The sequence below is a fragment of the Coregonus clupeaformis genome, chromosome 1 (assembly GCF_020615455.1).
Source record: "Coregonus clupeaformis isolate EN_2021a chromosome 1, ASM2061545v1, whole genome shotgun sequence".
Taxonomy (NCBI): Eukaryota; Metazoa; Chordata; class Actinopteri; order Salmoniformes; family Salmonidae; genus Coregonus; species Coregonus clupeaformis.
The window spans coordinates 17,187,782-17,211,083 of NC_059192.1; the positions used below are offsets into that span (position 1 = coordinate 17,187,782).

At 46.9% G+C, this 23,302-nt stretch overlaps 1 protein-coding gene across 1 annotated transcript in view; it reads right to left on the reverse strand.

The window, feature by feature from the left end:
- The window catches only part of LOC121577743 (protein sidekick-2-like), a 242,162-nt gene that overhangs the window by 131,862 nt on the left and 86,998 nt on the right, over positions 1 to 23,302 (reverse strand). Inside the window, exon 4 of the mRNA XM_045207986.1 lies at positions 10,680 to 10,813. Within this exon, the coding sequence (XP_045063921.1) occupies positions 10,680 to 10,813 (134 nt within the window). The remainder of the gene's footprint in view (positions 1 to 10,679; positions 10,814 to 23,302) is intronic.

A 23,302-nucleotide genomic window follows, 5' to 3' on the forward strand; every position in this document is an offset into this window, starting at 1 on the left:
ACAGTGGTGGGTAGTATATGGGGCTTTGGTGACAAAACGGATGGCACTGTGATAGACTACATCCAATTTGCTGAGTAGAGTGTTGGAGGCTATTTTGTAAATGACATCGCCGAAGTCAAGGATCGGTAGGATAGTCAGTTTTACGAGGGCATGTTTGGCAGCATGAGTGAAGGAGGCTTTGTTGCGAAATAGGAAGCCAATTCTAGATTTAATTTTGGATTGGAGATGCTTAATGTGAGTCTGGAAGGAGAGTTTACAGTCTATCCATACACCTAGGTATTTATAGTTGTCCACATACTCTACGTCAGACCCGTCGAGAGTAGCGATTCTAGTCGATTTTGAGGTTGATGTAACTATAAATGTCTTCTTATGTAATCATAGAAATCGTGCATGTTCAAGATAGCATGCTAAGGTCGTAGGTCTGAGGAGATCTTCGCAATTGCTATAATAATCTGACCAGAATCTCAAACAGCATTGATCACTTGCACCATGTACTTGAATGTAATCTGAACTGTAATCCAGGTCATTTGGTTGTGCTATTAGATGAAGAACAGTGATAACACATCAAAGATGGCACCGTACTGTATGGCTGCCGTCTTGAGAGCTCTGACTCAACTTTGCTATTTTGTGATTCTTTTGGCGTTTATATTTACTTTTTTTGCACAAAATGTATCCGCTATCATTTTTTTGTTGTTGTTGAAGTTTGCAGGCGGGGCTACCTCATCACATGACCATGAGCAACCATGCTCACTACATTCACCTTTGACCTCCACTATGAGAAACCACCCCACATTGGGCACCAATGTAACACACAGGATATGAATCAGGTGAACCGATGTCTTAGACCATGAGTAAATTCCCTTTTGGTCTGAGGGCAGACACTGGTTTTGAACTTCGCAGGCGGGGCTACCTCATCACATGACCATGAGCAACCATTCCCGACTCATGTCCGTTACAAAAGTATAGTGATAACACATTGGGAATTCAACAAACTTCTGGCTGTCTTTTCGGATTGAAATCTCATTGATCAACATCTCAACCAAATATTACCCAAATGTTCACGTTGAAATTACGTGTTGTGATGGCTGCATACACACCTCAGGAACAACTGATAAGGTTTGTGTGTGTGTGTCAGTCTTTGTGTGTGGTTTGTGTGACATAATAAACCCCTGTACTCCTTCTCTCTTTCTCCACCCCTCCCTCCCTCACTCCTCCCCCCACTCCCTCCAGCCGACACTGATCTAGGATTAGTTGAGTGTTGGTGGACCTCAGGGAGGTTCAGTGGAATAATGCTGTGTCAGGGACCTCCCTGCAGGGACCAAGAGACATGCACTGCAGCATACTGAGATACGCACTGCAGCATACTGATACACACACTGCAGCATACTGATACACGCACTGCAGCATACTGATACACGCGCACACACACACCATACTGTATGTTTTAGTATCCTTATGGGGACCTAAAATGTATTTCCATTCAAAATCCTATTTTCCCTAACCCCTAATCCTAAACCTAACTCCTAACCCCTAACCATAATTCTAACCCTAAATCTAATTTTAACCCTAAACCCTAATCTTAAAATAGCTTTTGTCCATGTGGGGGATGTGGGAAATGTCCCCACGAGGGAGATTTTCCTTTTATGACCATGTGGGGATATTGGGGGATTTCCACACGGATAGTAATATAAGCCCACACACACACACTCACACTGGCAAGGGCTGTGTATCCTTCACAGGGGCAACGTGTGTGTATCTCTCTCTCTCTGGCATTTCTCCCCCTGTCCTGCCGTACCGAGGCCCCCCCACTGTCTCTCCACCTCTATCTGAACAGTCTGTTCTGGTCTGTTATGTCTGTTCTGTTTTTTCTGTTCTGTCCGTCTGTTCTATCTGTCTGTTCTGTCTGTTCTGTCTGCTCTGTTCTGTCTGCTCTGTTCTGTCTGCTCTGTTCTGTCTGCTCTATTCTGTCTGCTCTATTCTGTTTTGTCTGTTCTGTCTGCTCTGTTCTGTCTGCTCTGTTCTGTTTTGTCTGTCTGTTCTGTCTGCTCTGTTCTGTTCTGTCTGTCTGCTCTGTCTGTCTGCTCTGTTCTGTCTGCTCTGTTCTGTCTGCCCTGTTCGGTCTGCTCTGTTCTGTCTGCTCTGTTCTGTCTGCTCTGTTCTGTCTGTCTGTTCTGTCTGCTCTGTTCTGTTCTGGTCTGTTTGTTCTGTCTGTCTGTCTGTTCTGTCTGCTCTGTTCTGTTCTGTCTGCTCTGTTCTGTCTGCTCTGTTCTGTCTGCTCTGTTCTGTCTGTCTGTTCTGTCTGCTCTGTTCTGTTCTGGTCTGTTTGTTATGTCTGTCTGTCTGTTCTGTCTGCTCTGTTCTGTCTGCTCTGTTCTGTCTGCTCTGTTCTGTTCTGTCTGCTCTGTTCTGTTTTGTCTGTTCTGTCTGTTCTGTTCTGGTCTGTCTGTTCTGGTCTGTTATGTCTGTTCTGTCTATTCTGTTATGTCTGTTATGTTCTGGTCTGTTTCCTCTGTTTGATCTGTTCTGTCTGTTCTGGTCTGTCTGCTCTGCTCTGTCTATTCTGTTTTGTCTGTCCTGTTCTGGTCTATCTGCTCTGTTCTGGTCTGTCTGCTCTGCTCTGTCTATTCTGTTATGTCTGCTCTGCTCTGTCTATTCTGTTCTGTCTGCTCTGTTCTGTCTGCTCTGTTCTGTTTTGTCTGTTCTGTCTGTTCTGTTCTGGTCTGTCTGTTCTGGTCTGTTATGTCTGTTATGTCTATTCTGTTATGTCTGTTATGTTCTGGTCTGTTTCCTCTGTTTGATCTGTTCTGTCTGTTTTGGTCTGTCTGCTCTGCTCTGTCTATTCTGTTTTGTCTGTCCTGTTCTGGTCTATCTGCTCTGTTCTGGTCTGTCTGCTCTGTTCTGTCTATTCTGTTATGTCTGTTCTGTTCTGATCTGTCTGCTCTGTTCTGGTCTGTCTGCTCTGCTCTGTCTATTATGTTATGTCTGTTCTGTTCTGATCTGTCTGCTCTGCTCTGGTCTGTCTGCTCTGGTCTGTCTGCTCTGGTCTGTCTGCTCTGGTCTGTCTGCTCTGTTCAGTTTTGGTCCCCCTACTCATCAGCTAGCGCTACTCCTTTGAGATCTACTGTCTGGGTCTGAGTTCTGTTCTAATCAACTCTCCCCCTGCACTCTGCCATAGGACATGTCTGCTCCCTCTATAATTATAGATGATATGATAGTCCCGTCTACACTACCAGTCAAAAGTTTTAGAACACCTACTCATTGGAGGGTTTTTCTACATTGTATAATAATAATAGTGAAGACATCAAAACTATGAAAAAACACATATTGAATACATGTAGTAATGCTGTGGTAGCCTTGCTGGTTAAGTGTGCCTTGAATTCTAAATAAATCACTGACAGTGTCACCAGCAAAGCACCCCCACACCATCACACCTCCTCCTCCATGCTTCATGGTGGGAAACACATGCGGAGATCATCCGTTCACCTACTCTGCGTCTCCCAAAGACATGGAGGTTGGAAACAAAAATCTCAAATTTGACTCATCAGACCAAAGGACAGATTTCCACCGGTCTAATGTCCATTGCTCGTGTTTCTTGGACCAAGCAAGTCTCTTCTGCTTATTGGTGTCCTTTAGTAGTGGTTTCTTTGCAGCAATTCGACCATGAAGGCCTGATTCACGCAGTCTCCTCTGAACAGTTGATGTTGAGATGTGTCTGTTACTTGAACTCTGTGAAATTTTTCATTGGGCTGCAATCTGAGTTGCAGTTAACTCTAATGAACTTATCCTCTGCAGCAGAGGTAACTCTGGGTCTTTCTTTCCTGTGGCGGTCCTCATGAGAGCCAGTTTCATCATAGCACTTGATGGTTTTTGCGACTGCACTTCAAGAAACTTTCAACATTCTTGAAATGTTCCGTATTGACTGACCTTCATGTCTTAAAGTAATGATGGGCTGTCATTTCTCTTTGCTTATTTTGTCAGCTTCCTGCCTCCTGTTTGTCTCCGGGCCTCTAGAGGTCATCTGTGTTCCCCTCTGCCTTAGTTCTTCCTCGTGTGTGTCAGCTTCCTGCCTCCTGTTTGTCTCCGGGCCTCTAGAGGTCATCTGTGTTCCCCTCTGCCTTAGTTCTTCCTCATGTGTCCTAATTAGCTTGATCCAGGTCACCTGTGCCTTGTTTCCCCTTGTGTATTTTAGCTGTGTGTTTTCCCCTTGTTTCTCACTTGGTTATTGCGTCCTGACTATGTGTCTCCTGCTTTGTCCCACCGGGTCTGTCCTAGTAAGTTGTTCAAAGTTATCTTTAGTTTGTTTTTCTCCCCTCGTGGAGTTGTTTTGTTTTGCCTCCTGTTTTGGAACATTAAATCTACTTGCCTGGAGTATTGCCTTGGGTGTTTCATTTGGGTCCTACAACACCTCCTCTGTGGCTAAGGGGTAGTACCCCCAGCTCTCCACATCTGAGACCGGAGTTTCTAGCCCGGCTTGTGACAGAATAACCAAGTCAATCATGGACCCAGAAACACTCAGTTCCCCGGACCTGTTGGCGGTGATCACTCGACATGAGGCTTCTTTCCAGCGCCATGAAGCCGTTCTCAGCCGACAAGAGGAGCTGATGGCTAGTCATTCTCAACTCCTGGCCGAAATGATGAGTTCCCTCCGCCAGCTCTTTGAACGCCTCCCTGGTCCTCTCCCTTCCCCCAGGTCACCCCCAGTGACGACAGGTCGTCTCGGTTGGCGGAGCCCCGACTACCACCTCCCAAGCCCTTTTCTGGGGATCCAAGCTCTTGCCAGGGTTTCCTCACCCAATGCTCCCTCACCTTCGAGCTCCAACCCTCAAGTTTTCCCACAGACCGTTCCAAGATTGCCTACATCATTACCCTTCTTTCAGACAAGGCGCTCGCCTGGGCTTCTGCGGTGTGGCAGTCCCAGGAGGCCTGTTGTGACTCCCATGCTGCATTTGTAGAAGAGTTCAAGCGGGTGTTCGATCATCCTGTCAGTGGGCGGGAGGCTTCCAAGCGCCTACTGTCTCTCCGTCAGGGGCCCCGAAGCACGGCAGATTTTGCCATTGATTTCCGGACCATAGCAGCAAGGAGCGGATGGAATGATGAAGCGCTGAGGGTCTGCTTTCAGGGAGGGTTATCTGAGCCCCTTCAAGATGAGTTAGCCACCCGAGAACCAGCTGGTGATCTCGAGTCCCTCATAGCCTTGGCCATCCGCCTGGACAATCGTCTAAGAGAGCGGAGAACGGCTCGCCGTCAGGTGTCTCATTCCCAAGTTCCTCTGAGCAGCTCTGTTTCTCCTGTTTGGACTCCGTCATTCAGAGCTTCCCCGGCTCCTGAACTGCTCCAGGATTTCCCGGAGAGCATGCAGTTAGGCCGTTCCAGGCTTTCTCCCAACGAAAGGGAACGTCGCATGAGGGAACGTCGGTGCCTCTACTGCGGGATTGCCGGCCACTTCCGCTCCACTTGCCCCGAGCTGCGGGAAACGCCTGTCCCCGCCCAGCTACAGGAGGGCTGTGATGGGGAGAGTTAGAGCGCCTCCTACTAACGCTGTCCTGGCTATTCCAGCCACTCTGTCCTGGGGGCCACCAGCATCGGGTCCAGGCTATGATCGATTCCGGTGCCGCAGGTGATTTCCTGGATGTAACCTTGGCTAAGGAACTTAAGATCCCTACCCAACTACTTCCTCAACCCCAGGCAGTTACAGCCTTAGATGGCAGACCTCTGGAACCAGGAAAGGTTACCGAGGCGACTCAGTCCCTGCGACTTACCATCTCTCAACACCAGCAGGAGGAGACCTTCTATCTCATTGACTCTCCCGAGTATCCTATTATCCTGGGTTACCCTTGGCTATGCAGACATAATCCCCAGATCGACTGGCCTACGGGCACCATTCTAAGCTGGGGTCCCGCCTGCCAACTCACCTGCATGCTTCAGAGTCCCTCAGCCCCTAGTACCCAGTTTCAAGAGTCTGTTGACGTCTCCCGAGTCCCCAGTGTTTACCATCGGTTCAAGGCAGTGTTCAGCAAGGCCCGGGCTACTTCCTTACCGCCTCATCGCACGTATGACTGTGCCATTGATCTACTCCCTGGGTGCTGCCCTCCTAGAGGTCGGATCTTTTCCTTGTCCTCCCCCGAGCACGCAGCTATGGACACCTACATTAAGGAGTCCTTGGCAGCCGGCCTCATCTATGCCTCTACTTCCCGGCTGGGGCGGGCTTCTTTTTGTTGAAAAGAAAGACGGGGGTCTTAGGCCTTGTATTGATTACCGGGGACTCAACAAGATCACGGTTCGGAATCGATACCCCCTTCCTCTCATGGCCACTGCTTTTGAGCTGCTTCAAGGGGCTTCCATTTTTACTAAGCTGGATCTCCGCAATGCTTACCATCTCGTGCGGATCCGGCAAGGAGACGAATGGAAGACGGCGTTCAACACGCCCACGGGGCACTATGAATATCGGGTGATGCCGTTCGGGCTCACCAATGCCCCCCGCAGTATTCCAAGCCCTGATTAATGATGTTCTCCGGGATATGCTTAATCTGTTCGTCTTCGTGTACCTGGACGATATCCTCATCTTCTCGAGGTCACTGAAGGAGCATGAGGGGCATGTTAGCAGGGTTCTCCAGAGGCTCCTTGACAATCACCTCTACGTTAAGCCTGAGAAGTGTGAATTTCATGTTTCTCAGACTCAGTTTCTCGGGTTTATTGTCACTCCCGGGCACCTAGAGATGGATCCCAAGAAGGTCAAGGCGGTCCACGATTGGCCCACACCTGCCACGGTCAAGGAGGTTCAACGGTTCATTGGCTTTTCTAACTTCTATCGGAAGTTCATTAAGAATTTCAGCTCGGTGGTAGCCCCCTTGACGACGCTTACCAAGGGAGGAGGGACCAAGATTCACTGGGGTCCGGAAGCAGCAGGGGCCTTCGAGGATCTCAAGCGCCGCTTCACGTCTGCTCCGATTCTGGTGACCCCTGACCCAGAGAGACCTTTCGTGGTGGAGGTGGACGCCTCAGAGGTGGGGGGTGGGAGCCGTCCTGTCACAGAGGGGTGCGGATGGGAGATTACACCCTTGTGCCTTCATGTCTCGCCGCCTGTCTGAGGCCGAGCGCAACTACCACGTGGGGGATCTAGAGTTGCTTGCGGTAAAACTGGCATTGGAAGAGTGGCGCCATTGGCTTGAGGGGGCTCAGCACCCTTTCCAGGTTCTCACAGACCACAAGAACCTGGAATATCTCCAACAGGCTAAGCGGATGAACCCTCGGCAAGCACGATGGTCCCTTTTCTTTAATCGATTCCAGTTCCTCCTGACTTACCGACCTGGCACCAAGAACGTCAAGCCGGATGCTCTGTCTCGAGTCTATTCTCCCGAGTTACAAGAGAAGCCCTTGGCATCGATTATTCCGAGGTCTAGGATCGTCGCACCTCTTCAGTGGGAACTAGAAAGAGGGGTACGAGAAGCTCTTGTCCAGGAGCCCGATCCAGGCGGTGGTCCTGCCGGTCGCCTGTACATGCCTCTCTCTGTTCGGGGCCGCGTCTTGCAGTGGGGTCATGAGTCGCCCTTGACATGCCATCCAGGCAGTGCTCGCACACTGGAGTTCCTCCGACGGCGGTTTTGGTGGCCGTCCATCAAGAAGGACGTGCAGGTCTATGTTGAGGCCTGCCCTGTGTGCAACCAGGGAAAGTCGACACGCCAGCGACCCCAGGGACTGCTCCATCCCTTACCTGTTCCTCGAAGGCCATGGTCACACCTTTCTCTGGACTTTGTTACGGGACTTCCTCTATCCCAGGGCAACACCGTCATCCTAGTGGTGGTAGACCGGTTCTCTAAGGCTGCCCGGTTTATTCCCCTGCCCAAGCTGCCCTCGGCTAAGGAGACTGCTGAGCTCCTCATGAACCATGTCTTCCGGATATTTGGTATTCCCCTGGACGTGGTCTCTGACCGAGGTCCCCAATTCTCGTCCCCGGTTTTGGGGGCCTTCTGCAGGCTTGTTGGGGCCACAGCCAGCCTATCGTCGGGGTTCCATCCAGAGTCTAATGGCCAAACGGAACGGATTAATCAGGATCTGGAGACCACCCTGCGGTGTATGGCGGCCAGTAATCCCACGTCTTGGGCCACCTATATCATTTGGGCTGAATATGCCCACAACACCCTCCAGTCCTCAGCCACCGGATTGTCCCCCTTCGAATGCCAGTTCGGTTACAACCCTCCATTGTTTCCAGAGGAGGAGGCGCAAGTTGGTGTTCCCTCGGCCCAGCGCTTTGTCCAACGCTGTAGGCGGACCTGGAAGAAGGCCAGGCGTGCCCTCCTTCGGACCTCCCAGAGATACCAAAGTCAGGCTAATCGCCACCGCCGGACGGCCCTAGTTTCCGAGCTGGTCAGAGAGTTTGGTTGGCCACTAAGAACCTGCCCCTCCGGGTCGAATCCAGGAAGCTTTCCCAGAGATACATCGGGCCTTTCCGCATTGCTAGAAAGGTTAACCCTGTGTCGTATCGTTTGGTTCTCCCTCGCTCCCTTAGAGTTAACCCCACTTTCCATGTTTCACTCCTTAAACCTGTCTTGTCTTCTCCCTTTGCCCCCCACGCAGACCCCCGCCACCTCCCAGGATCATTGACGGCCAGCCAGCCTACACAGTCCGCCGGATACTGGACTCCCGGAGGGTCCAGAACTCTCTGCAGTATCTGGTGGACTGGGAGGGCTACGGGCCGGAGGAGCGCTCCTGGGTTCCAGCCAGGGACATCCTGGACCCAGGTTTGATCCGAGATTTTCGCACCCTGGGGCCAGGGTGTTCTGGAAGGAACGTCAGGAGTCGTTCCTAGAGGAGGGGGTCCTGTCAGCTTCCTGCCTCCTGTTTGTCTCCGGGCCTCTAGAGGTCATCTGTGTTCCCCTCTGCCTTAGTTCTTCCTCGTGTGTGTCAGCTTCCTGCCTCCTGTTTGTCTCCGGGCCTCTAGAGGTCATCTGTGTTCCCCCTCTGCCTTAGTTCTTCCTCATGTGTCCTAATTAGCTTGATCCAGGTCACCTGTGCCTTGTTTCCCCTTGTGTATTTTAGCTGTGTGTTTTCCCCTTGTTTCTCACTTGGTTATTGCGTCCTGACTATGTGTCTCCTGCTTTGTCCCACCGGGTCTGTCCTAGTAAGTTGTTCAAAGTTATCTTTAGTTTGTTTTTCTCCCCTCGTGGAGTTGTTTTGTTTTGCCTCCTGTTTTGGAACATTAAATCTACTTGCCTGGAGTATTGCCTTGGGTGTTTCATTTGGGTCCTACAACACCTCCTCTGTGGCTAAGGGGTAGTACCCCCAGCTCTCCACATCTGAGACCGGAGTTTCTAGCCCGGCTTGTGACATATTTGAGCTGTTCTTGCCATAATATGGACTTTGTCATTTACCAAATAGGGCTATCTTCTGTATACCACCCCTACCTTGTCACAACACAATTGATTGTCTCAAACGCATTAAGAAGGAAAGAAATTCCACAAATAAACTTTTAAACAAGGCACACCTGTTTATTGAAATGCATTCCAGGTGATTACCTCATTAGTCCCCTGTAGCTCAGTTGGTAGAGCATGGCGCCTGCAATGCCAGGGTTGTGAAGTTCGTTTCCCACGGGGGGCCAGTATGAAAAAAATGTATGCACTAACTGTAAGTTGCTCTGGATAAGAGCGTCTGCTAAATGACTAAAATGTAAATGAGGCTGGTTGAGAGAATGCCAAGAGTGTACAAAGCTGTCATCAAAGCAAAGGGTGGCTACTTTGAAGAATCTCAAATATAAAATATATTTTGATTTGTTTAACACTTTTTTGGTTACGACATGATTCCATATGTGTTATTTCATAGTTTTGATGTCTTCACTATTATTCTACAATGTAGAAAATAGTACAAATATAGAAAAACCCAGGAATGAGTAGGTGTGTCCAAACTTTTGACTGGTACTGTATATGTAAAAATGAACAATTGCAAAGCATGCTGAGTATTAATCTAATGAGTTAGACCCCGAAACAAGGCCAACGATAATAGCCAGTTTGATTTGCAGTTGTTCATTTTTACATATACAGTGAGGGAAAAAAGTATTTGATCCCCTGCTGATTTTGTACGTTTGCCCACTGACAAAGAAATGATCAGTCTATAATTTTAATGGTAGGTTTATTTGAACAGTGAGAGACAGAATAACAACAAAAAAAGGAGTGGCTCAAGAAGAAGCACATTAAGGTCCTGGAGTGGCCTAGCCACTCCAGACCTTAATCCCATAGAAAATCTGTGGAGGGAGCTGAAGGTTCGAGTTGCCAAACGTCAGCCTCGAAACCTTAATGACTTGGAGAAGATCTGCAAAGAGGAGTGGGACAAAATCCCTCCTGAGATGTGTGCAAACCTGGTGGCCAACTACAAGAAACGTCTGACCTCTGTGATTGCCAACAAGGGTTTTGCCACCAAGTACTAAGTCATGCTTTGCAGAGGGGTCAAATACTTATTTCTCTCATTAAAATGCAAATCAATTTATAAAATGTTTGACATGCGTTTTTCTGGATTTTTTTGTTGTTATTCTGTCTCTCACTGTTCAAATAAACCTAATGTTGTTGTTGTTCGGCCGGCTACTTGCAACTGTTTTTTGTGGTTCACTACTACTCACTGTCAACAGACAGGGTGATGGCTGGCTACTACTCACTGTCGACAGACAGGGTAATGGGCTGGCTACTACTCACTGTCGACAGACAGGGTGATGGGCTGGCTGGTCTTGTTTTCTCCATTCTTGTCGTTGACTGCCTGTACGTAGTAGCGTCCAGCATCAGGTGCCACCGTGGACAGGATGACCAGAGTGTTGTCCAGGGTAATGGCTCTGAGGAACACAGAGACACGGTTGGTCACTACACTGCCACAAACACCACACACAAAAAGACGCACACACACACACACACACACACACACACACACACACACACACACACACACACACACTTTACAGTGTAAAACATCCAGAGGAAGGAATGCCCTCCAGGTTTTTGCAGAACCTAATAAGATTACAGTTGTCCTGTTATATTCCTGTTGTGTGTACCAGCTTCTCCCCTATTCCAGCCCCTCCCACCCTGTGCTGTGCTGACCAGTGGAGTGAGACCCAGGCTTCCTTTCCCTGCAGTCTACCAATTATAGCCATGCCTCTGTTCACAATCAATATTTGCTTATTATCAGCGCCTGTTCACGTAATTTGGAGCTGGATTGCATGTTCGGACTCATTGCCCCGACCCCCTCTCCCTCACTTCTCTCTCTCCCCCTCTCCCTCCCTCCCTCTCTCTCTCTCCCTCCCTCCCTCCCTCCCTTCTCCCTCTGTTTCCCTCCCTTCTCTTCCCCCCTTCTCTCCCCACCTTCTCTCCCTCTCTCCCTTCTCTCCCCCCTTCTCTCCCTACCTTCCTTGCCTCTCTCTGTCCCTCCCTTCTCTCCCTACCTCTCTCTCTCCCTCTCTCCCTCCTCTCCCTCCCTCTCTCCTCCAGGAGATAGCATACCAATGTTAATGCACCTCCCTCCTGGAGGAATACAAACCACACTGAGGATCAGGTGATGCTGTACATACGGTACACACATACTGCTGTCCATATGGTACACACATCCTACTGTAGATATGGTACACACATTCTACTGTCCATATGGTACACACATCCTACTGTCCATATGGTACACACATCCTACTGTCAATATGGTACACACATCCTACTGTCCATATGGTACACACATCCTACTGTCCATATGGTACACACATCCTACTGTAGATAGGGTACACACATCCTACTGTCCATACGATACACACATCCTACTGTCCATATGGTACACACATCCTACTGTCAATATGGTACACACATCCTACTGTCCATATGGTACACACATCCTACTGTCCATATGGTACACACATCCTACTGTCCATATGGTACACACATCCTACTGTAGATATGGTACACACATCCTACTGTCAATATGGTACACACATACTGCTGTCCATATGGTACACACATCCTACTGTCCATATGGTACACACATTCTACTGTAGATATGGTACACACATCCTACTGTCAATATGGTACACACATACTGCTGTCCATACGATACACACATCCTACTGTCCATATGGTACACACATCCTACTGTCCATACGGTACACACATCCTACTGTCCATACGATACACACATCCTACTGTCCATATGGTACACACATCCTACTGTCCATACGATACACACATCCTACTGTCTATATGGTACACACATCCTACTGTCCATATGGCACACATCCTACTGTCCATACGATACACACATCCTACTGTCCATACGGTACACACATCCTACTGTCCATACGATACACACATCCTACTGTCCATATGGTACACACATCCTACTGTCCATATGATACACACATCCTACTGTCCATATGGTACACACATCCTACTGTCCATACGATACACACATCCTACTGTCCATATGGTACACACATCCTACTTTCCATATGGTACACACATCCTACTGTCCATATGGTACACACATCCTACTGTCGATACGACACACACATCCTACTGTCAATATGGTACACACATCCTACTGTCCATATGATACACACATCCTACTGTCCATATGGCACACATCCTACTGTCCATACGATACACACATCCTACTGTCCATATGGTACACACATCCTACTGTCCATATGATACACACATCCTACTGTCCATATGGTACACACATCCTACTGTCCATACGATACACACATCCTACTGTCCATATGGTACACACATCCTACTTTCCATATGGTACACACATCCTACTGTCCATATGGTACACACATCCTACTGTCCATACGACACACACATCCTACTGTCAATATGGTACACATATCCTACTGTCCATATGATACACACATCCTACTGTCCATATGGCACACATCCTACTGTCCATACGATACACACATCCTACTGTCAATATGGTACACACATCCTAAGACATTGTTGTGATTAATGTTGGTTTGTAAATAAGCGGCTCGGCTGTGTGTCACGGATGGTGTGCTTTGCTTGTGTTCTGTTCGGAGCGGAGAGGTGCTAGGATTGGCTTCCTGGGGTGTATGCTCGGCCCTGCCGCCTGGCAACGCATCCCTCCACCTCTACTCACAGACACAAATTAAACACAAATACAAACACACATGCAAGCACACACACACACACACGCACACACACACACACACCATCAACCCCTTCACCCCCCACCACACGTACACTGAGTTTAGATACCACCTATGTGAATTGAGTTCTTGAATTGAGTTCTTGAATTGCATTGGGATTTACATACCTCGCGTTTGCAACAATGAAAAACATTTTAAAATGACAAATAGCTACACATGTTGATATTGAACTCTTTATCAATGACACTTTATGTTTATGCATTGTTTATAGTACTTTGTGAAGCAAATTATATGTGGGCTGCCACTCACAAAGAAAAAAATTACTCCACCACCTGGAAAGCAGTTGACGGTTCGGATTACGCGATGCTAAGGTCATATTTTTCCATATTCTGTTACAATTAAAGGGTTGTTCAGATTCACTTAGATCTGTGGACCATGCCGTTTTAACAGCTATCTCAGAATATTAGCTTTCTAAACGTTGTTTATACTGTATATAATAGAGAACAGTCTTTTCGGGAGCCCAGATAATTTATTTATAAAAATGGTTCAGTAGTTGAGTTTCCAAAGGGACTCCATAGGCCAGCATAGCTGACTTAAATTGTAAATATAGAAAACAGGAGTTGCCTGGTAATGTGTATGGGTCTTTCAAATCTTGGAATGTTCTCAAACCATTACTCTCCATGATATCAGTACAGATTCTTCATTTGGACCATTGGGGGGATGCAAAAGGCCACCCTCCAGATTGCAAGGTGAAATATTGGGAGTATGGGCATTCCATTTTGATTCCCAGTTACAATGTTTTACAGATATACATGAATATTTTGTGCCAAATAGAGATGATGTGTCCATTGTTTAAGGGATATATCAGTGAAGACCACTTCTTCCAGGGCAATAGGTGACACGGCGTGGTCCTCTGTAGCTCAGCTGGTAGAGCACGGCGCTTGTAACGCCAAGGTAGTGGGTTCGATCCCCGGGACCACCCATACACAAAAAAAAAAATGTATGCACGCATGACTGTAAGTCGCTTTGGATAAAAGCGTCTGCTAAATGGCATATTATTATTATTTATTATTATATTATTACCATATTTCTCTCTGTACTCAGCCAGGGGGCGGAAGAATCATGTCTAATCCAATTTAATATGGGGTGAAATGCTAGTGCCTGGAAATACAATTTAAAAGTTTGGTACGGATAGTCCTCCTACGTCTTTTCCTATTTGTAAGTTTGTTAATTTTATCCGGGATCGCTTACCTTGCCATATACAGTGCATTCGGAAAGTATTCATACCCGTTCACTTTTTCCACATTTTCTTACGTTACAGCCTTATTCTAAAATGGAATTTATGTATTTTTTTCTTCATCAATCTACACACAATACACCATAATGACAAAGCGAAAACAGGTATTTAGAAAATACAAAACAGAAATACCTTATTTACATAAGTATTCAGACCCTTTGCTATGAGACTCGAAATTGATCATCCTTGAGATGTTTCTACAACTTGATTGGAGTTCACCTGTGGTAAATTCAATTGATTGGACATGATTTGGAAAGACACACCTGTCTATATAAGGTCCCACAGTTGACAGTGCATGTCAGAGCAAAAACCAAGCCTTGAGGTCAAAGGAATTGTCCGTAGAGCTCCGAGACAGGATTGTGTTTGAGGCACAGATCTGGAGAAGGGTACCAAAAAATGTCTGCAGCATTGAAGGTCCCCAAGAACACAGTGGCCTCCATCATTCTATTTATTTTTGTATTTTATTTTTTGTAAAAAAATGTTTAGGTGGTAGATCAGCTTTAATATTGCAGATAGATTGTAACTTCCAACAATGTAATTGTTTGCATCACTTCCAATCCCCCATATGTTTTTTTTCTTCTTGCAAATATATATATATATATATATATATATATATATATATATATATATATATATATATATATATCAAATGAAATCAAATGTTATTGGCCACATGCGCCGAATACAACAGGTGCAGACATTACAGTGAAATGCTTACTTACAGCCCTTAACCAACAGTGCATTTATTTTTAATAAAAAAAGTAAAATAAAACAACAACAAAAAAGTGTTGAGAAAAAAAGAGCAGAATTAAAATAAAATAACAGTAGGGAGGCTATATATACAGGGGGTACCGGTGCAGAGTCAATGTGCGAAGGCACCGGCTAGTTGAGGTAGTTGAAGTAATATGTACATGTGGGTAGAGTTAAAGTGACTATGCATAAATAATTAACAGAGTAGCAGCAGCGTAAAAAGATGTGGTGGGGATTGGGGGTGGGGGGCAGTGCAAATAGTCTGGGTAGCCATGATTAGCTGTTCAGGAGTCTTATGGCTTGGGGGTAGAAGCTGTTGAGAAGTCTTTTGGACCTAGACTTGGCACTCCAGTACCGCTTGCCGTGCGGTAGCAGAGAGAACAGTCTATGACTAGGGTGGCTGGAGTCTTTGACAATTTGTAGGGCCTTCCTCTGACACCGCCTGGTATAGAGGTCCTGGATGGCAGGAAGCTTGGCCCCAGTGATGTACTGGGCCGTACGCACTACCCTCTGTAGTGCCTTGCAGTCGGAGGCCAAGCAGTTGCCATACCAGGCGGTGATGCAACCAGTCAGGATGCTCTCAATGGTGCAGCTGTATAATTTTTTGAGGATCTGAGGACCCATGCCAAATCTTTTCAGTCTCCTGAGGGGGAATAGGCTTTGTCGTGCCCTCTTCACGACTGTCTTGGTGTGTTTGGACCATGATAGTTTGTTGGTGATGTGGACACCAAGGAACTTGAAGCTCTCCCTATAAGCTGTCTCCTCGTTGTCGGTGATCAGGCCTACCACTGCTGTGTCATCGGCAAACTTAATGATGGTGTTGGAGTCATGCCTGGCCATGCAGTCATGGGTGAACAGGGAGTACAGGAGAGGACTGAGCACGCACCCCTGAGGGGCCCCTGTGTTGAGGATCAGTGTGGCAGATGTGTTGTTAACCTACCCTTACCACCTGTGGGCGGCCCGTCAGGAAGTCCAGGATCCAGTTGCAGAGGGAGGTGATTAGTCCCAGGATCCTTAGCTTAGTGATGAGCTTTGAGGGCACTATGCTGTTGAATGCTGAGCTGTAGTCAATGGATAGCATTCTCACGTAGGTGTTCCTCTTGTCCAGGTGGGAAAGGGCAGTGTGGAGTGCAATAGAGATTGCATCATCTGTGGATCTGTTGGGGCGGTATGCAAATTGGAGTGGGTCTAGGGTTTTTGGGATAATGGTGTTGATGTGAGCCATGACCAGCCTTTCAAAGTACTTCATGGCTAGAGACGTCAGTGCTACGGGTAGGTAGTCATTTAGGCAGGTTATCTTAGTGTCCTTGGGCACGGGGACTATGGTGGTCTGCTTGAAACATGTTGGTATTACAGACTCAGTCAGGGACATGTTGAAAATGTCAGTGAAGACACTTGCCAGTTGGTCAGCACATGCTCGGAGTACACGTCCTGGTAATCCGTCTGGCCCTGCGGCCTTGTGAATGTTGACCTGCTTAAAAGTCTTACTCACATCGGCTACGGAGAGCGTGATCACATAGTCATCCGGAACAGCTGGTGCTCTCATGCATGCTTCAGTGTTGCTTGCTCGAAGCGAGCATAGAAGTGGTTTAGCTCGTCTGGAAGTCTTGTGTCACTGGGCAGCTCGCGGTTGTGCTTCCCGAGCGTCAGAGCCGGTGTAGTACGATTCAATCTTAGTCCTGTATTGACTCTTTGCCTGTTTGATGGTTCGTCGGAGGGCATAGCGGGATTTCTTATAAGTGTCCGGGTTAGAGTTCCGCTCCTTGAAAGTGGCAGCTCTACCCTTTAGCTCAGTGCGGATGTTTCCTGTAATCCATGGCTTCTGGTTGGGGTATGTACGTACGGTCACTGTGGGGACGCCATCATCGATGCACTTATTGATGAAGCCAGTGACTGATGTGGTGTACTCCTCAATGCTATCTGAAGAATCCCGGAACATGTTCCAGTCTGTGCTAGCAAAACAGTCCTGTAGCTTAGCATCTGCGTCATCTGACCACTTTTTTATTAACCGAGTCACTGGTGCTTCCTGCTTTAGTTTTTGCTTATAAGCAGGAATCAGGAGCATAGAGTTATGGTCAGATTTGCCAAATGGAGGGTGAGGGAGAGCTTTGTATGCGTCTCTGTGTGTGGAGTAAAGGTGGTCTAGAGTTTTTTTTTCCCCTCTGGTTGCACATTTAACACCAGCTGTTGTTTACAAATATACAAAGACCGCCACCCCTTGTCTTACCGGAGTCAGCCGTCCTATCCTGCCGATGTAGCGTATAGCCCGCTAGCTGTATGTTGTCCATGTCGTCGTTCAGCCACGACTCGGTGAAACATAAGATATTATAATTTTTTATGTCCCGTTGGTAGGATAACCGTAATCTTAGGTCATCCCATTTATTCTCAAATGATTGAAGATTGGCTAATAGGATTGATGGGAGAGGCAGTTTACTCGCTCGCCGTCGGATCCTTACAAGGCACCCCGACCTACGTCCACGATATCTCCGTCTCTTCCTCATGCGAATGACGGGGATTTGGGCCTTGTCGTGTGTCTAAAGGATATCCTTCACGGCCGCCTCGTTGAAGAAAAAAATCTTTGTCCAATACGAGGTGAGTAATCGCTGTCCTGTTATCCAGAAGCTCTTTTTGGTTATAAGAGACGATGGCAGAAACATTATGTACAAAATAAATTACAAATAACGCAGAAAAACACACATAATAATACAATTGGTTAGAGGGCTGTAAAACAGCAGCCATCTTCCCCGGTGCCACTATAGATTCACACACATATATACACATACATACATACATATAAATACATATACATACATATATACATATTCTTTAAAAATATATATTTCCCTTTATTACTTTCCAACCCCACCACTCCTTCCCTAATTGGAGTAAACTAGTGAAAAACAATGCTTAGGCCTCAACTTCAAGCTTATACATAATATATACATTTTATGGACACAGTCAATTTTATAATAATTATATTTTGTTAGTTTTTACTCCTGAACTTCTTCTTCCCTCAACCTCTCCGATCATTTTCATGATGTCCATCCGGTTTGCTTCTATATGCCATATCTTTCTAACTGTAATCTTTCACAAAAGCTCTCAACATATAACCTATATACTTATTATGGACACAGTTTGATTTACATTTGTTATCTTGTTGTTATTAGTTGTTGTTAGTCCCATCCTTCAACTCCATTCAACACCACCCATCTACAGTGGCTTGCGAAAGTATTCACCCCTCTTGCCATGTTTCCTATTTTGTTGCCTTACAACCTGGAATTAAAATTGATTTTTTGGGGGGTTTGTATCATTTGATTTACATGACATGCCTACCACTTTGAAGATGCAAACAATTTTTTATTGTGAAACAAACAAGAAATAAGACATAAAAAACAGAACTTGAGTGTGCATAACTATTCACCCCCCCAAAGTAAATACTTTGTAGAATCAACTTTTGCAGCAATTACAGCTGCACGTCTCTTGTGGTATGTCTCTATAAGCTTGGCACATCTAGCCAATGGGATTTTTGCCCATTCTTCAAGGCAAAACTGCTCTAGCTCCTTCAAGTTGGATGGGTTCCGCTGGTGTACAGCAACCTTTAAGTCATACCACAGATTCTCAATTGGATTGAGGTCTGGGCTTTGACTAGGCCATTCAAAGACATTTAAATGTTTCCCCTTAAACCACTCGAGTGTTGCTTTAGCAGTATGCTTAGGGTCATTGTCCTGCTGGAAGGTGAACCTCCGTCCCAGTCTCAAATCTCTGGAAGACTGAAACAGGTTTCCCTCAAGGATTTCCTTGTATTTAGCGCCATCCATCATTCCTTCAATTCTGACCAGTTTCCCATTCCCTGCCGACGAAAAACATCCCCACAGCATGATGCTACCACCACCATGCTCAGGGTGATGAGAGGTGTTGGGTTTGCGCCAGACATAGCATTTCCCTTGATGGCCAAAAAGCTCAATTTTAGTCTCATCTGACCAGAGTACCTTCTTCCATATGTTTGGGGAGTCTCCCACATGCTTTTTGGCAAACTCAAAACATGTTTGCTTATTTTTTTCTTTAAGCAATGGCTTTTTTCTGGCCACTCTTCCGTAAAGCCTAGCTCTGTGGAATGTACTGCTTAAAGTGGTCCTATGGACAGATACTCCAATCTCCGCTGTGGAGCTTTGCAGCTCCTTTAGGGTTATCTTTGGTCTCTTTGTTGCCTCTCTGATTAATGCCCTCCTTGCCTGGTCCGTGAGTTTTGGTTGGCGGCCCTCTTTTGGCAGGTTTGTTGTGGTGCCATATTCTTTCAATTTTTTAATAATGGATTTATTGGTGCTCCGTGGGATGTTCCGGTGTCTGTTGGGCTTCCTGCAGATGCCGGTTAGCGGTCTCCAATACCCGCTCACTATGCTGAAACCAGTCATCGACAGCTGGAACAGCACCAGGCTCCGCCTCCCAGGGAAACATGGGAGGTTGGTAACCAAGTACACACTGAAACTGAGTAAGGCGGAGGGATGAATGCATGAGTGAGTTCTGAGAGTATTCGGCCCAGGCCATATACCGACTCCAGTTGTGTGGAGAGGCAGAACATTGTTGGCGGAGGTACTTCCATATTTCTTGGTTCAGGCATTTTATCTGCCTGTTGGTCTGGGGATGGTACCCGGAGGAGAGGCTGAGGGCGACCCCCAGTCAGTCAAGGAAGGCTCGCCACACCCGGGAGACAAACTGTGGCCCGTGGTCAGAGACGATGTCTTCCAGAATCCCATACAGATGGAACACCTGCTGGAATATACATTTTACATTTACATTTTAGTCATTTAGCAGACACTCTTATCCAGAGCGACTTACAGTTACATACACTCAGCCAATTCCAAGGCGTTAGGTAAATGAGGAAGAGGAACCAGATGACACATTTTTTTAAAAACCGTCTACTATGACAAGGATGGTGGTGTTACCAGAGGATTCAGGAAGGTCTGTGATTAAGTCAACAGCTATGTGGGATCAGGGTCTGTGAGGGATTGGCAAAGGTTGAAGCTTACCGGAAGGGAGATGACGAGGGCTTTTGGTTTGGGCGCAGACTGGACAGGAGAGTACGTAATCCCTTACGTCGGATGCCAGTGAGGACCACCAGAACTTACGGGCTAGAAGTTTGGTGGTTTATGTAATGCCCGGATGTCCTGACCCCAAAGCTGGTGTCTCAGGAGGAGCCGGGTCTGAGGTTAGAGGCCTTGATTTTGCTGAAGACTTTGCTGTACTGGGCGTATTCAGATGGTATGGTGGGTGACACTGCAGAGGAAGAGTCCTCAATGGTGGTGGCTCTGCAGGGTAGGCTGAAACAACTGGTGAAGCAGGTAGAAGACCAGGACAGTAGTTCACCTTGTTGCCACGAGATGGCAGGGTTGTGACGACAAAGCTAGTGGTGTCCGACGAGGATGAGAGGTTGTTTGGGGGATGAGAGTTCCATGAGTTGAATGGTTTCGGTGTGAAAGACTCCAATCTGGAGGGTGACGCTCTGTGTCAGGTGTGTAATGAAGCCTGTGCCCAATGGCTGCCCGTCCAGGGCGTTAATCTTAAAGGGACTGGTGACAAGTGTTAGATCAATGTCAAGCTCTTGTACTAGCTGGTGATTGATAAAATTACCTGCTGCTCCCGAATCTATCAAGCCCTCTACGTACTTAGTAACCCCCTTCGCGGTTATCAATATTGGAATGGAGAATTGCTTCTGGGAGATATTTAGAAATAAGGACACGCCTACCTGCATGGCAGCGGAGGGACCCTTCTCATCTCTCCGTGGGGGGCGAAGAGGGCAATGGCTGAGTAGATGATCTTTCCCTCCACAGTATAGGCAGAGCCCTTCTTGGATCCGCCTTTGACGTTCGATACACAGGAGAGGAGCATGGCCCAACTGCATGGGCTCTGGAAGACTCGGACGGGATGACAGAATCATGGAAAGACAAGGTTTCTGGTTCCTGGGTGGCAAAGTTATTTGACGGTAGGCGATGAGGTGGTCGATGGAGATGGACATACTAATGTATTGATTTAAATCCTGAAGGCCACCTCTACAGGCCAGCTCCGCCTGAAGTTCCCTGTTGAGCCCTCTTCGGCAGACGGTAAGTAAAGAAGCCTCACTCCATCCACTCCCTGCAGCCATGGTGCGGAACTCGAGGGCATACTCGGCAGCTGAATTGCATCCTTGTTGAAGTTCTATGAGGAGGTCTCCTATAGGACGACCGGAAGGAGAGTGATCGAATACCTCTTTGAAGAGGGTGTGGAAATGGGTCTCGGATCCGAGTTCTGTGCTGTTGGCAGTCCATATGGCGGTGGCCCAATCCAGGGCTCTTGTCATTGGTGAAGTTAGTGGGGTCTGAAATCCCTGACATTTCCCAGGTGAACGTTCATATTTTCCAGGCATGGATATGAATGAAGGAGGGCTTTAGGTTACGATACCTGGCATCGGAGGAGTAGGGATAGTCTGGCGGAGAAGATGGCAGACACTCCTCTTGCTGTGTTAGGCGCCGCTGTAGCTCCGCTGAATCCATTCCGTTTTTTGGGAGAGGTATTCTGTAATGAATACTCAAGAAGAAAAAGGTGTAGATTCACGCGCAGAGCGCGGCAGCTGTTTATTATGCCTTCGCAGAAGGCAGGAATCGTGGTCACGGGCAGGCAATGGTCATACACAGGTAGGCAAATAGGCAGGAGAATCAAAAACTAGGACTGAAGGCTATAACTGGTTCACACAAACGAGCTAGGAAAAGGCTTAGTAGAGTCAAAACGAACAATACCTCACAAGGCACAAACAGAATGAACTGAAATAAATAAGGAGCTGATGAGACGAGGTGAGTAACTAACACAGGGGAAATCAATGAACAAAAATGAAAGACAGGGCTACGTTCAAGAACACAAAGAAACAGGGCTACGTTCAAGAACACAAGGTTGACTAAGAAAATAAATACAGAACCTTACACTGTCCATAGGACCACCTTATAATAATAATATGCCATTTAGCAGACGCTTTTATCCAAAGCGACTTACAGTCATGCGTGCATACATTTTTTTTTTGTGTATGGGTGGTCCCGGGGATTGAACCCACCACCTTGGCATTACAAGCGCTGTGCTCTACCAGCTGAGCTACAGAGCTCAGCTGGTAGAGCACGGCGCTTGTAACGCCAAGGTAGTGGGTTCAATCCCCGGGACCACCCATACAAAAAATGCCAAGGGGAGTGAATACTTTCGCAAGCCACTGTATATACACTACAAGTGAAAAGTTTGGACACCTACTCATTCAAGGGTTTTTCATAAAAACGTACCTTTATAATAAAGCATTACATGCATAATCGCATTTGCTGTCACTTTAATTGATTGTATTTTGAAAATGTTGCACTTATAGCCTACTGCCATGTGTGCACTGCTGCGCTTATAATGTAAAGAAATAGCCTAATAGTTGATCAACATTTTAAGCTAAACGTTCTGATCTGTTGCATCAGCCTCATTGCTTTTTTGTTCTACGGGGGATAGTAGATTGACATAGGCTAGTGCTTTTGCTGTTCGTTAGGCCTACTCATCTTATTGGCTGATGAAAAGTAGGCTAAATGTGGACAGTTCTAACATGTTCAATATGCGCCTCGGAATTTGATCAGAGGGACGCCCGCAGTTACGTCCCCGATGTGTGTGTCTTCATTCACTTGTAGCCTACTTCTTAGCTGAAATGCCTGTGAAAAGGACCCGATCAGGTGACAGGCATTGGCTACATCTGAGAGAGCCATGTGAGTGAGAGGTGCTTCAGAGCATGGCAGCCAGGAGAAGGGACTTATAATTATTATATTCAGCCAAAGGGCACAACGGCCACTTTGGCAGCAAAATGCATGGATTTTTTAGGGGGCATTACGGCCACACAAGGGGAATGCCGCCGGGAAATTCGAGGCCTGGAGAGAATATTATCAAGTGCTTGTCAAATTGTGAATGAGAGTGTGTGCAGCTTGCTACTTTTTTTCAAATCATCACTAGAGTTGCATCATGCAGCCTTAGAATGTGTTAAAAATCAAAACATATAGCCCAATGTTTGCATCACAACTAAAGTTGCATTAATAACTCTAAATTAAGCATATAGGTGGACCAGTTTCTTTGTTAACCACTCAACA